Below are 15,628 nucleotides of genomic sequence, written 5' to 3' on the forward strand. Positions count from 1 at the left end.
CGGGCGGCAAAGGGGATGAAAAATAGATGATGACCTTGACCTTGAGAAAACTAGGTCAAGGTCAAATTTTAACTTTTGTAGACTCAGGAACAAGATAAGATAAGGTAGAAAAAACAAGGGAGAAGGCCAATGTGAGTAAGACCGTAGATCAAAGAGCTACTGCTTTGATCTATGAAAGTAGGTCAGAGCGCTAGCTTTGATCTTTGACCTATGCAAGTAGATCAGGGTAACATTTTGAATTCAGGGGTGTCGCGTGGTTGCATTCTCTGACTGCATTGGTAATTGTTATCGAATTGGATGTGTTTCAACAGATTTTGTCCTCTAATACGGAATGAGGTTGTGCTTTGGCATCCCATAGTGTTGAAGTCCCCTTCTGCACACCACTTCTTAAGGGAAGCAAAACCTTTAGAACGACAAACTTCACTGCTGAAGGATGTTTTCCTGTTAGCTGGTTATTTCTGCAGTTCTACAACACAAACAAAAAGAAAACAAAGTAAAGACAAGGCTTACCCAGTCTTGGCAAAGTTGGTCCAGTAAGTCATGACCACAGCGCTCAGCATCACATCATTCTTTGAGAAGTTGCATGGGAACAGGTCTGTGGCACCAATCATGGGTACACCAAATACATATGGTATCTCATCCCCATGGGCAGCATCGGCCCATTCAGGTCGCGTCTCAGTCTGGCAGTGATGGTAGAAGGTGTAAAAGTACACCGGCGACTGAAACTCTGCATGGAGTTTGGCGGTGGCTACTGCCGGCGCCACCCATTGGTGGTCTGTAAACAAAGCTAAGAGGGTCTTCCTTCTCATGTCACCATTATCTCTGTCTGCCCAGTCTGTGTACATGAATTTAATGGTCTCCCTCAGGATGTCTTTGCCTAGAGTGGAAATAAAGGATAAGACAAAAGAAATAACAAGGGAACAGAAAAGAAAAAAGATATAATTGGGATCCGTTAGGAGAAGCATCAAAAGTACATGTGCATGGACAAGCAATTTGAGATGTTGCAAATATGATCAGGAAAGAAAGAAGTAAAGAAAGGTGTTCTTTTGAATGTGTGAGAGACAAATTTCACAGCTAACAGTCTGAAATGGAAAAGGGGCAAAAGACAGAATATGCCTCTCAGAGAGCAGTAAAAGTGATGGGCACTTGGGAGGGAATGTTACTGCATTATCTAACGGTATCTGTATTTTCTCTGTGGCGGGCTGTGAGGGGTTTGCAGGCTGATCTTTAAGGAACAGCAATATTGTGATTTGAGGCTGGCTGCCTGAGGGGACGACCAGAGACAGCAGTGCCCACAGAGCCTCAAAGGCCAAAGCACAGTCCCACCAGGGAGAGAAATAATTTTGACGATCTGTTCAGTTTGCCTGTCATCACGTTTTATCTCTGTTCTCATTCTTGGCCCACATAAAGTTTTAGAAACTTATCTCTCACTGTGAGCCCAAGAGGGTGTCAATATATATATTTTTTGTTGAGTGTGTATGACATCATGTCAAATAGGAAATACACCCTGTATCTCAGGTGTAGGAACCCATTTATATTATATGTATGGAACATTATCTCATTTGGTCATTGTGCTACCAAGCTCAAAACGACTATGATCTTATGTTCTGTCTTCTGTGTGGCAGGAGAAGGAAGTAAAGAGTTGGCATTCCTCACCCTCAGGGTAGCCATAGAGGTTGTCTACAAAATTAGAAATGGTGTAGTCAAACGCTGCAGCTGAGATGCCGTCATTGTCCTCGCTGTCATCTACAAACTTCAAACCCTCCCCTTGGTTCACTCCTATGAGGATATCGTAGTTGAGGAACTCCCCCTGGTGATGCAACAGTGAAACAACATGTTTAGTCTTGTAGTTGAACTGGAAGAGGTCTCAAAATCATCACACATATTATATTTGTTGCATCTTCAATATCAAAATAAGCTTTGGCTGAATCTGACTTATTGAGGTTTTAATGCATGAACTAATCCAAAGCATGAGCTCAATCAAAGGTTTTATGATGTAGCTCCATGTTCAAATCAGTTCCATTCAATATTTAATTCTAACTAACAGATTGTAATTTGCTTTGAGGTTCTAGGCAACGGTGGTATCCTAACGAGAGTCACTCCAAGAGTCACGTTTCCTCTTCTATAAATCAGCCACTGGAAGAGTTCTGATGTGAGGAACTGTCTGAACTTACAAATCAAAGACTCTGACTTCAGCTGGGAGTCATGGGAACAAGTCAGCACACCCATACGTTGAATCGATGTGTTTGCTGATTTCTAATTAAAACATGGCCTTGTCTAATTTTTCATCTTTTCTTTCTTCTCATATAGAGTGAAGATTTATTCCATTGAAGATGTGCATTGGATGGAAAAAAAGGTTTTCACACCACAAAAGCTCCTGCTGTTTTCCACAGTGTTACTGCCTTTTAGGGTGTGATTTCACACTAGGCGTTGCACACCATCGTGGAAAGGTCACACTCACACCTACTGTTTCTTTTCCTTAGTGTTTATTCTATCTAGAGTGTAATCACACCTCAAGTTGTTTTAGTTGGCCTATAAAATTCCAGTACAGACCCCCTGTGATACAGATGCCACATTCTCACCTGCTGCATGAGGATCTCAGGATCATCCGGGACTACATCTCCATCGACCACAGGACCAAAGGCAATGTGGTAACGAGCTGGCTGGATGTCCTGGTCAACCAATTCCCTGAAGTTCTTGCGCCTCAGGCAGTCGACCAGGTCAGCTGTCTCCGTGTAGGTGCAACCCACCTTACGGGCCAGGATCTTGGTGTACTTCAGGGGCTGGTAGTTGACAGACCAGCTAGAGATAGCAGTTCCACTCTGTGCTATGGCCCTGTGAAATAGACCTGAAAGAACAGGTGGAACAGATTTTTCTGTTACTGTACTTAGAGATACATTTGGACAAGAGCATAATAGAGTGTTGCTGCTGTAACTAATATGATGTACGTTTCCTTTATTTCTCAGCATTTTCGGAGGCAGGATGGAGTTTTTTGAAGTTGTCTGAAATATAGTGTAGGATAGCATAGGATACAGAGAGACTACTTGAAATTCACATCTCTCATCTCTTGCCTTTGTTAAAACACAACCAATTTGTACATTTTCACCTAATCATCTTCACAGGAGTAAAGCTGGGAGACACAGAGTAAGACTCTGGACTCAAAGCATCTGAAACAGAACCTGATAAATATAAAGACAGAAGGCAACAGTGGGAATAAGCTCATCTGAGATGTGAAACAAGCCTTTCTCCTCTGTCTTCTCTCAGACTCTCTTTAGCTGTGTTTCTCTTCCTCTTCTCTCCTCCTGCCTCCATAGTTCTGCCTGTCCTGTGCCGTTTGAACCACTCAAGTGGCTCATTAAGGGCCTTCCTTTTGCTGTCCTTTTTCTCGCTTCCCTCTCTTGGGCTGAAGATTGGTCAGTTAATTATTAAGCAAGGCTGCAGTACTTCCTTTCCCTGGGAAATCAGTTAATAGGAAGTCGCCTGGAAACAGCCATACCTACATATCTACCCATAGAAAGGTGGGCGGGTGGAGAGACAAAGGTAGGAGATGGATACTATTTCATTCTTCTTCAAATTTAAAGTCATTGCAAATCCTGAAGAGCTGCTGTCATCTGCTGATCAGCACATTCCTCTTCTTGACGATCTATTGTCTAATGTGCCACGTCAAACTCCTTTGTACTCTTTCCCCTTGCTTATTACCTCAGCTCTTTTTTCCTTAAACACTATTGAAAGGAAACCATGGATACTGCTTTCCTTCCCTTCATCAAATCAATGTCACCTACAACCCCATTCTGTCCTGACATTCATACTCCAGCTCTTTGTGTCTGAGTTAATTGGTAAAGCTGTGTTGTTCACATGATTGTGTGCCCCAAGGTTGGGGACGACAGACTACTTACCTGGTATCCCTGATTGGGGTAGAGGGAGAAGCATGACAAACAGCTAGCATCTAGAGGGCTGGCGATGTTAGATTCTGATGAAGATGAGGACGATGAAGACGAATGGGTGATGACAAAGCAGAGGCATGAAAATTGACAGGTGGCAATGTGAGGGGTTTGGCTGTCAGCAACAGGAGACATGGGGTTAATACAGGCTTTCCCACCATTAGTGTCCCTCTGATGTCAAAGCGAACAATTAGTGTTTATACTACAGCGATTGTCATTAATACTAAAAAAACAAACACCCCCCCCCCCCAAATTAACAAACACACAACAAAACAAAACAGGGGCTTTTGGGCAACAAATGCAGATAATTTAATCAAATAATTAAAACTCAAACAATAACATTTAAACCTTTTTTCTTTTTGTCCAGTTCTCTTTTCGAGAGCTAAACAAGAATGTCTGCATCAAAATTCATTATTAGTTTAGATTATCATCAATGACTTGCTTGTATAATCTATGCATAAAGCAAAGGGAGTCATGTCCGGTACACTTTTTTGTCCAACAACAGGCACAGTGACTTCCACAGTGGAGTGGCACTACAGGAGCAGAGTGGATGAATGAACTGTTCTTAGTCAAAAAACAATTACGACACAAAATTCCCCCTTGTGTAAGTTAATTAGACGTCCTCAGAGGAAGTCAGGCTGACCGATCACCCCTGCTCCTGTCTTTATGTCAAGCCAAGCCAAGCTTCCTGACTCTGGCGCCATTGCTAATGCACACACAGGAGAGAGCGATCAGCTGTCGTATGGCAGAAAGAGTTCAAGGAATTTAACTAATCTCTTCATAATGAGGCTAATAATGTGAGAAAGTTGATCAGCAATGGTTTGCATCAACACGTATTTAGAGCAACAGTTCACCAAAAAGTAGTGTTTATCTACTCATAACCATGCTGTCAGGTGAAGTTTCTCCATTTTGGCTTTGACGCTACACAGAAGATTTTAAATTGAATTGGCTTAAAAACATATTTTAAAATATTTTAATGGATCTTCTAGAGATGCGGATTAAAGCTGTATAAAGTAACTACCTTCTACAAGAAGGCTGTTTGTGTCAGCATTGGAATATTTGTCCTTTAGTAGGATTGTTCAAAATGTTTTTCTGACACACTTTAAGTTTAAGTGGGGTATGGGTAGAGCAAACAATCCATTTGATTTGAATGATCTTCAGGATTATTAACTAGATCCAATTTTTTTTAAAGGACTACATTATTCATCCATACAGAACAAGGACATTTTCAAGCTTTTTGCTTCAAAGTTGATACATGTTACACAATACCACCATAATATGTAAAAAAGTTTGACGTGGATCAAATATATTACAGAACAAAACCCTGCTGATTCAGTGAAGTGTCAAGTTACTAATTTACATCTCCAAAAAAATCTACCAAAAGTGAAAAATGCTTTCAAACTAATAATGGCATCAGACTCTGGGGGATTCCAGAGTTTAGGGGCAGATTGTCAATATCAAGGAGTCAAATTATCAAATTATTGCTTTTAGGTCCAATGACATAAAGGAATAATGAGCTGTAAAAATGTAGGATTAGTTGATTAATTTTACTACATTTTAAAACAAGATAACACTTTCAGTTGAAGACAAGCCGAATAATTAATTCTGTGAGTCTCCAGAACTAATTTGTGGATTAAGAAACTTCCTCTGACCTTTGCTATGGTCACTTCATTTTTGGGGTAAGATGTTTGTGACACATCATCATTACCGATGACATGGTTAAGTGGTTAAGAGGATAGAGAAGGGGTCAAAGGATTTCACAGCCCAAATGGCAACGTTAGAGGAGGTAATGATTCTGTATCGGCAGAGGCAGCGAAGCACTTGATGGTGGTTTGCAAGGCCATTAAATACATCGTACCATGCAGAGACTTTTTCTCTTTCTAGTTTCTCTCCTTTGTTACCTCTTGCTTGAATGATGACTCCACTGGTAACAATGATAGTACTGATCTATCTCTGCATTTTTGTCTGTAGAACAGCTTTAGGAAATGTGCAAAAATATGGACAGAATGAACAGAAGGATTTGCTCTGATCCATGTTATTATCAATAACCGTCTTTAATGTTTGGAATAAATGAGCCTTAAGCAGGTTGTCTGTCACAGAGGGACAAAAGACTGGGTAAGCCTGGGATAACATGAAGGTTTTTATACATCAGTGACGATTGGGAAGGTTGCGTTAAAGGGACACCGTGACACACAGATGTTCACACAAGCTTTGATGGCACATATTTGTTCTCATAACACATCTCTACAGACAGAAGGACAATGTTAGAGACCCGTCAGAAGTCAGCTTGGTGCTTCAGACACACACATACACAAATCGACAGCACAGCGACTGAAGCTGATGTGAACATGCACTCTTCAGGGTCTTTCTTTTTATCCACCACTTCTTCCCTGTTCCTGCCTTTTACACTTTGTGTGTGTGAGATGGAAAATGAATAGAAGAAAGGAATATTAAGGGCAAGTACTTGACAACAGTCAAGTTACGATAGGAGGAGGACAGCATCAAGAACAGCATGATCAAAGGAAGCCAGTGTGTGACCATTTGGCTGTGGGTGATAAGCCACACTGATCTCAATTCAGATCAGTCAATTGGTCCGCAGGCCTCTCTCTTTTGGTGGTACAATGTTAACACTTAGCCCTCAGGGTGTGCTGTTGGTAATTGGGAGCACGAGTTCAGATGGATGCAGGTTTTTTTGTTTTTTTTTTAACAATATTTTACTGCAGAGCAGTGCACTGTTAGCAGAGCTGGGATAAGTTCCCATTTAGGTAAAATAGAGTGATGTTTGAGGCCCAGAGTCACCTATCCTCCATGAATGAAAGTTAATGACATAGCCTGGATCAATCTTAGATGGACTAATTAGCCACAAAACTCCTTAAATACTTTGATTGAAAGGTCAGACAATTCTTTTTCTTTGAGCATCACAAGACTTCTGGGCTGGATCTTCTTACATGAGTTTCTTGTGGACCAAAGGGATACAGCAGAGTCCTGCTGCTATGATGACAAAAGACTGAAAAATCATCAAAACACGGAACAGCGTTCACCAATTTTTTTGAGAGTACAAACGCTGACTGGAAGGTCATCCTCAATGATGCATAGAGAATTGAGGGACTCACTGTCAGACTGCAACACAGACTCGCAGCTTGATTTAGATCTGTTGCCTGGTACTGATTGATCTAGCTGTTACATAACTAGATCACGCTTGTTCATGATATATTAATTGTTCCCTTCTAATTATGTCCATTGAAACCTTACTCTGTAAATCATGGCTTCCTATCTATTACATTTCTTGTCTCTTGCTGAAAGTTTACGCCAAAATTTGCTGAATTTGTTTTCTGTTCGTACCATGGCTGGTTCAGGCTTGTCTCCTACATCTTTTTCTATTCTGACTGGTTTGTTTGGAAATGTTAGCCATGGTCATCTTTCACAGCAACTGCCATTTTTAGCAGATGTCCTGCTTCTTGAATAACAACACCATCACAGAAGTGAGGATGACCCGTGTCCTGCTACTGGGTAGTCAGGATGGCTGTGTCACTGTATTATTTCCTGATACTGCTCTAGTCTTAACCTTTTGGTGTGGTGACCGTGTACCTGGGAATCATTATATTTGCTCTGAAAATGCATAGGTAGTAGTCTGTCCTATTAAATAGTAAGCCACTGAATGCATGGACTATGTTTTTGTAATGGTTTTTACAACCTAAGTTATATAGTAAATAATAGCTTCTATTCCGAAAAGTATACAAAACAAGAAAATGGCACAAATTAAGGTACATTATCCAGAGAAGAATCATCACAATGAATCTCCAATTACCTTCAGAATGGTGCGAGAGAATGAGGAGGTTGACGCAGGATGCCCCAGCTCCAGAGCCAAAGATGGTGATTCTTTCTGGGTCACCACCAAAGTGGCCGATATTCTCATTGAGCCAACGCAGAGCCTGGATCTGGTCCAGTAGGCCATAGTTCCCCTTGGCGGATTGATCACCCGTACTGAGGAAGCCTGAATGTGTGTAGAAAAACAGATGATGTAAGATGAAGATAAAAGAAAATATTTAAGATAGGATAAATACAGGACAATAACAAGTAAAGGGGAAAATAGAGGAAAGAAGAACACCAAGGAATTAAGAGATGCAGACTGCAGGAGAGAAAGGAGGAGATGACGATGTTTGTATACTTCGTAATTTCTTTAATTTAGTACCTATCAAGGAAATGGTCCTTACTTATAAATCACCTGCACAGCGAGGGGGAATTGTAAGACTGCAAGACAACGTGTGTGTATGTGTGTGTGTGTTTGTTTGTGTTTGTGTATATGTGTAGCACATCATTCATCAACATGGAGTGACAGACGCGACACAGAGAAAGCAAAAGAAGTGAGAGAGACAAAATTGCTTTTCCAGCGTCTCAATCAATGACATTAACTCTACCTCCAAGCACTGAGCAGAGGTTCCTATTCACGAACACTTACTGTTGAACAGCCTGTATTGTGAGCAATATAGGTGATCCAAATCTGAATCACATCCATAACTCGATTGAAGCGTTGATACTAGCATCACGCTTGGAATTTTGGGTGGTGCAATGTTTCTTTATTGTTGAGAAGAAACAGAAGAAGCAGAAACAATGAGGAAAGAGTGGAACATTTTATTCCTTTGCGCACAAGTGAATATTATGTTCAAATTGGACTAATAACAGCTCTTCTCTTTTGAAATGTCTTAACTACACATACTTTTTTTATACTTCATTTGCTTAATTAAGGAGGTTGAAGCTTCAACCTTTACTGTTTCCATGATACTTGACTGGAGGATGGTTTTAGGACAGAACAGACCAACTTTAATATTGGTTCAGATCAGGACAAAAGTATGATCCAGATTTTAAATGTGAGGCCATTCTTCATTGATCAGAGCATCGTATTAGTGTCTGACTGACATTTGCTCTCCATAATTACAGCTCAGTGTCTTTAACTGTTCCACCAAAGACCGAGATCTTTTCTGTTTAAGTGTCCATTAGCTGTCAGCCTCTCAGATCCTAGTGCCACTCCTAACTAGACTGTATTAAAGGCAGGTGCACAGGAGAGGTCATCCATAAACCTATACAGTAGAGACTAAACACTTGACTACAGTTGGATCATGGAATCAATCGTAAAACAAAGCTATAATATGTTGTCTGCTATGGGATGCACATTTTTTAGTTGAAATTTTCAGTTAAACTCAAAATAAAGTCAAAATAATTTCTCAATTTCATCTTCAATCACACTTTTGTCCAGTTTTAATGATGTTTTGAAATTAGGTGATTAGGAAAATTTAACTTTATATGGGGTTTCATCCAGGACATGAGAGTTACACAAAACTCAGAATATTGGAATTGAATCCTGTAAGTTTTTACTTTTGTGAAAGCATTAGGAATAAATTGTTTGTCTGCGCAGGTATAGTGCAGAAATGATTCTGCGTTGTCAGCTCCTGTTTCAGCTCGAGTCAAGGAAGCTGAGAGTATTACTGTGACTCCACTTGTCAGGCAGCAGGTAATTGATTTAAACTGCATTATAGTGGATGCTGGATTTGCTTTCATAGGGATTTATTGAAACAGCTCTCTTGTAAAATTATAATCACGGTGATAACACGGTGTTAACATTGAATCCAAAAGAGAAAAGAACACTTTCCATTGGAGCAAACCTGTGATGTGCCCCATGAGGAATATAAAAGTAGAAAGCATACATTTTGTTGAGTTGGTAAAGTAAATGCCAAATTGGTGACATTTTATAGAGCATCCCTTTTCTGTAAAGGCAGCATGGAAAATGATCTCTTGTGCAGATATGGCATCATCGTGTTTAGTCAGATTTAAACCAAAATGTGTTTGTGTTGTTGTAAGTGTTGGGTTGAAGATGAGAAAGGAAATACCTTGAGGCAGAACCATAACAAATGATCTGCACTGTTCTGAAGATGATAGGAATCATTTGAATGACATTTACTTCAAAACTGTAAAGCATGACACTAAATTACACAGAAAGAGCATGAAAGTATGGAGTTTATAGGCACATTCCATTATTTTACATTTTGGTTGATGCAATAGCAGTAGCCAAGTAGCTAGTAGAAAAATTAAGATTGGTGATCAGCAGGTCCCTTCACCTATACTCGTCCTCTGTCATTTCATGAGAAAGCATGAAAATGACAAAGAAGCTGGTTAAAATGCTGAAAAGGAAGAGTGTTAAGTGTGGCGCTGCATGGACAGCCTTTGAACTGGCTGTGGTAAGAAAAGTGGTTAGATGGAGTGTGTGTGAGAAAGAGTGAGTAAGAGAGAGAGAGGGAGAGAGAGATACAAACAGGGCAGAGGATAGCTGGTGTTTCATCTTGCTTCCAAAATGTCAGGGTTCACACACACACACACACACACACACACACACACACACACACACACACACACACACACACACGCAAAGGCTGTCACTACAGAGAAGACTACTTCCTTTCCTTTTCATCTTTTTTCTGCACAGAAACAGATTCACACAGCAAATCAACGTGTGAGCACACAGAGAGGAGTAACGTGTTTCATATTTTCATCATGTCTCTTCCTATACATCACAGCCTAAGAATAACTTTTCACACACACTGGCATTCATTCTGCATCTTTTTTTGAACAGTCACTCTGAAGGGTGAGTCTTTTCTTGCTCCATCAGAGGATCTTGCTTGTGAACATGCCACCAAAGGTACTTAAGTGATTCTTGATCATTTGTAGGAGGGTACTGTATGCATCTGTGACTCTGAGCTGTGGAAGAGAACTGTTTTTGGTTAACTTGATACTTTAGTTTACTTCAATTTAGTCTCGGGTTTAAAGATGGATGTGGAAGGAACCTTCCATCCATATCTGCACCGATCTCATTTGTACAGTATTTGGATGTTTCCTGTTTTGTTTTGTTTTTTGTTTTTTTTGCAACACAGTAAATGTTAGTTTTATCAGAGGAGCATACATGTCATCCATAGAGATGAGCAGATGAGGGAAACTTCAAACATTTGAATAATGCATAGGATACTCAGCTTGTGAGGCAAACGCACACTTCAGATCATGGCTGGTACTTTAGAAGGATATCCTGCTATTACACTAAATGCAAAGACACATGTGCTTTTTCCTTTGCGTGTGTGTGTGTGTGTGTGTGTGTGTGTGTGTGTGTGTGTGTGCATGCTTTAGACTGGATATATCTAATGTAAAGCCTTTCCTAAGCAGGAAAACAAAGACATTGTGAGACGTTGCTGTCGTAAGCACTTCTCTTTACTCTCCTTCTCTCTCGCTACTTCCAATTATTTGTCAGATTTTACTCTTGCTCTACTCCCTCTGACTCACACATCTTCTTTTAATCTGCTTTTTTCTCCAACATTCACATTTGTCTATGTGTTCAACGGAGAGCCACAGCAGGAGTGTGTGGTGACGATGCTATGACACCACATACTGGCTGTACAATCTCATTTTCTAATAGACTTTTTATAGTCAGCAGTTTTTATCAACGGCCATCCAAAGTTCTTACTTTATTTATATTTACGTTTTATTCCTGCAACAGACAGATTGTTGCATGGATGATCTGTTCACTTTCCTGGTGCTGTGTCTATGCTGGAAATGGCAAATGGACTCTACCTACACGACACTGTTCTAGTTTGACTGACCACTTAGATCTATTTGCAAATTACTGTAACACACCTTTTCAAACAAAAGCTGCCATTTAGCACCTGGATGTTTCGTGTATCATCGGAACAGCCTGTGGATGCAATCTGAAGTTCAGTATCTTCCTGAGGACCTGAGAAAAACCTTTCTGATGAGCAGTCAGCCATCCGACTACACAGCTCATTAATTAAAAGTAGGGATTTAGCAAAATGGGTGGAAGATGGAGACAGCGGCTCTCTTTTAAGCCTCGTCACTCTCTTGTTAATGAAGTCATAGGACTAGCTGTGTGTTTTGTGTGTGTGTGTGTGTGTGTGTGTATGTAGGGTGTTATTTTAAGCTGTGTGTTTGTCATACTGTATGCTCTGTGTTTGTGCGGCACATCGGTACAGAGATGCTGCAACAGCAGGAGAGTGTGTGAGAGCTCTGCTGAAAGGGAAACCAGGCCAGCTCCCAGTATACAAGAGTTTCTGAAGCCTCATCTGCACATGCATGTGTGTGTGTGTGTGTGTGTGTGTGTGTGTGTGTGTGTGTGTGTGTGTGAAGCACAGAAAAGTGTGATTGCTCCTGATATTAAGGGCGAAGGATAAGAGAAGCTGACAGAGACAGAATAAGCCACAAAGGACCAAACAGTGAAAGGAAGTGAGACGATATATTGTCAGGTGTATGTGTGTGTGTGTGTGTGTGCGTGTGTGTGTGTGTGTGTGTGTGTGTGTGTGTGTGTGTGTGTGTATCCACAGGGACATGAAAAAAGGCCGGTGTCTATTTCACTTTCTGTCTTTAACTGGAGTCTTTATTGAGTGGCCATTTGTGTCTGTCGATCAGATTTTGTTGCCCTGTGAACACTTAAACAACTCTGAGGAACAATAGCTCACCGGCCTGATCACACACTCATCACAGATCTTTTCATGATGAGGGTGTGTGTGTGTGTTTGCTCACAGTTGAAAAGCCTTCATCTCCCCTCTCTTTCTTCTCTTCCTCAACCTCCGTCATTCCCTGAACTCCTGTTTATCCATCATGTGGTTCCCTTTGGTGTTGTTGTCCCTTGGGGGGCCTTCTATCCAGTCAGAGGGTAATGGCGGGTGAAATAGGGGTGCTGTGGGCCAGATCGGACACGATGGATGTTGTTGTATGTGTGAGTACGTGGTTTGCACTTGCACAAAGCCACGGTAATTGTTTTAAGTCACCGCTCTGTGTGAAATCAACCGAAAATACTTAAACCTCCAGTGATGCTTTTATAAGATAAGAGTTCTTACTGCTGTGTGTGTGTGTGTGTGTGTGTGTATGTGTGTGTGTGTGTGTGTGTTATCTATGAGAATCATGGTGGGAAATGGCAACCCATACAACATCATACTTTCAGCTCACAAGCAAGACGCTGTTAGCCAACAACCGTTAGAGTAGGTTTTGTAAATAAGTAAATTAAGTTTGTTTACACGCTCCATCTCGTCATGGTTCTGTTCTTTTGTATGCTCGGCAGGTCTGTTTTTTGTTAAGCTTGTTTTCTTCCGACAGGTCAAGCTGTGGTAAAGGGTGTGGCTGGCTCTTAGTAGCTGATGAGGCGCACCACTTCTCACTCTGCTCATCAGCCTCTTCTCAAAGGCCTGGGCCTTCTCTTTGGAGAGTGCCAAATTATTCAGTTCTGTTTCACTGATGCGAGTGTTCTTAGTTTTCTCTCAGCTGCCAATTTGTGGACTTTTTGTCATTTTTGCTCTACTGCTTTTGGTTATCCTAGCTCACTTGTGTTTTTCAGCTTGAGCAATAAAACTGTTAATTTTTTTTCATTTGAGTCAGTCTCCTTGGGATCCAGACACAAACAACCTTACAAGACCCGACCTTTAAAAAGTGCAGTGTATGGTATCCGGCACAATAAATAGATTATTATTCATAATTCTCTTCATATTAATCAGTAAGATGAATAAATGAGTGTGTTCATATTCATTTATTCATTTCGATCATTCATTTTCCTTTAATCCTGGTTAGGACTGTGGGGTGGCTGGACTCTATTCTAGCAGACCCCAGACGGGAGGTACCACCATGCTGCCCGTAGTTTGATCATATCATCTGGATTTATTATTTTATTTCTCACAGGGGGTGAGGGTTCAAAGACACTGGGTTCTACTGACATGGGTATTTTAACATTAAGTCAAGTAAACATCCACAGACTCCATTCCCCAGTTTGTAATGCAGACCTTCATTTCAAAGGGGCTGCAGCATCCAAGTCTGAAATGAAGCTCTATTTTGTGTCCAAAAATATAATTAGCCAAAATCCAAATACAGCCAAAATCAGCAGAAATTTCCCCCCGCAAAAAAAGTGATGGAGGGGACAAAATGTGATAGGAGGGCTAATGAATCCCCAAATTCACGTCCGATGCCCGACGCATTATCTGTGCAATGGATTGGATCTACTGAGCAAAAACAAACAGAAGAATAAATAGATACACACCCCGTGTGCATCTTAAGGAGTGTGTGCGTGTCTCTGAAAGTCTCTTATTTCTATATATCATTTTCTTGCTTGTGAACTGAATGGCTGACATGCATCTCTGTAGCTAAAAGTAGACCGCTGCTATTCCACTACGTGTTGGCAAAAGAGCTGTAATACTTCAAACATGGAGCCCATGCTGGGTTGGCCTAGATACTGTAACTCGTCCCACAGCAACCAGTATGTATGGCACTGAATATCGCCAGCATGGTGCAGCTGAGCTGAGCATCATGGGCTTTGTTCTGCTGGCACTGCTTGTTCATTTGGCATTATGTTTACTTGACGATTTGTTACCATTTGCACAAAAAATGTTGCAACTTTACAAACATGCGATAATGAAATGTGGCTCGATGTTCGTTAAGCAATGCTCTGCTTTGGTTCCTATTTGGATCAGTCAGCCTGTCTATTTCGTGCATTGACAACCATGACTAAACAGAGCTTTAAGTGAACAGAGCATCCTAACCTTGTATATTTCCAATCCAAACATGTTCAGTGAAAGAAGCTTCTTAATTAGAAAAGAGTTTCTATTCATCGTTCAGCTCTCTCTCTCAATTCACAGAGATAGCCTCTCACAGGGGGGGGGGGGTGCGTGTCTGTGCTGATAGGATGAACTCCCCACCTCACTGTATGCATCATTCATCCATATGCACACACATATTTACACAGTAATCCTGCTCATCAACAATAACACAACATTCAAAAACGTGTCTAAAGTTTCCCTTTCCATGGCAGTGTAATTAAAATATGCAAATGACATGATAAAATGTATTTCTCCCTGACGTTGACAATGTCAGCTGAGCCTCCAGTGTTGAAATGCTGTCAGATAAAGGATGTCAGACGTGTGGACGACGTGGAACATGTGTGTGTGTGTGTGTGTGTGTGTGTGTGTGTGTGTGTGTGTGTGTCTGTGTTTGTGTGTCTCTGACAAATAAAGACAGGTCTGATTTTTATCTCCACAGCATTAAGAAACAATTCTGACTGCCGTCTCATTAGAAGATGGATGGAAACTTCTCGTCCTGCATGCATACACACACACACACACACACACACACACACACACACACACACACACACACACACACACACACACACACACACACACACACACACACACACACACACACACACACACACACACACACACACACACACACACCTGGAATAATATGACCTCCGCCTGAATGTGTATTTAGCAAGTGATTTATTTGTGTACTGGATTCTCTGACAGAGTTGGTGTATTTTCCAGTGTTTCTGTGTATGTGTGTGTGTGTGTGTGTGTGTGTGTGTGTGTGTGTGTCTGTGTGTGTGTGTGTGTCATCAGGATGTTACACTACTTATTGACAAGTCCGAACTGCAGCTGACTAATTAAATTCACATGCATTAGCAGAGCCGAAGGGGAAACACAAACAAAGTTGACTTTTGTGTTGATGACCGGGCCCAGAGAAAACAACACATCTTGCATTTTGGAGATTCACTTTTTCTTTATGGATGGAATTAAAGTTCTCACTTCTTACCCAGCTCAAACCAACTGAACAATCAGACTATAATTCCGTGATCCTTAAAATCAATAACA

At 41.0% G+C, this 15,628-nt stretch overlaps 1 protein-coding gene across 1 annotated transcript in view; it reads right to left on the reverse strand.

Annotated features, from left to right (window-relative positions):
• nlgn2a (neuroligin 2a) overlaps positions 1 to 15,628 on the reverse strand; it is a 191,950-nt gene that overhangs the window by 2,404 nt on the left and 173,918 nt on the right. Inside the window, exons 5-8 of the mRNA XM_068308159.1 lie at positions 7,750 to 7,935; positions 2,583 to 2,848; positions 1,657 to 1,810; positions 511 to 877 (exon numbers count right to left, since the gene is read on the reverse strand). Coding sequence (XP_068164260.1) covers positions 511 to 877; positions 1,657 to 1,810; positions 2,583 to 2,848; positions 7,750 to 7,935 — 973 coding nt within the window. The remainder of the gene's footprint in view (positions 1 to 510; positions 878 to 1,656; positions 1,811 to 2,582; positions 2,849 to 7,749; positions 7,936 to 15,628) is intronic.

The sequence above is a fragment of the Antennarius striatus genome, chromosome 23, assembly GCF_040054535.1.
Source record: "Antennarius striatus isolate MH-2024 chromosome 23, ASM4005453v1, whole genome shotgun sequence".
NCBI classification, from domain to species: Eukaryota; Metazoa; Chordata; class Actinopteri; order Lophiiformes; family Antennariidae; genus Antennarius; species Antennarius striatus.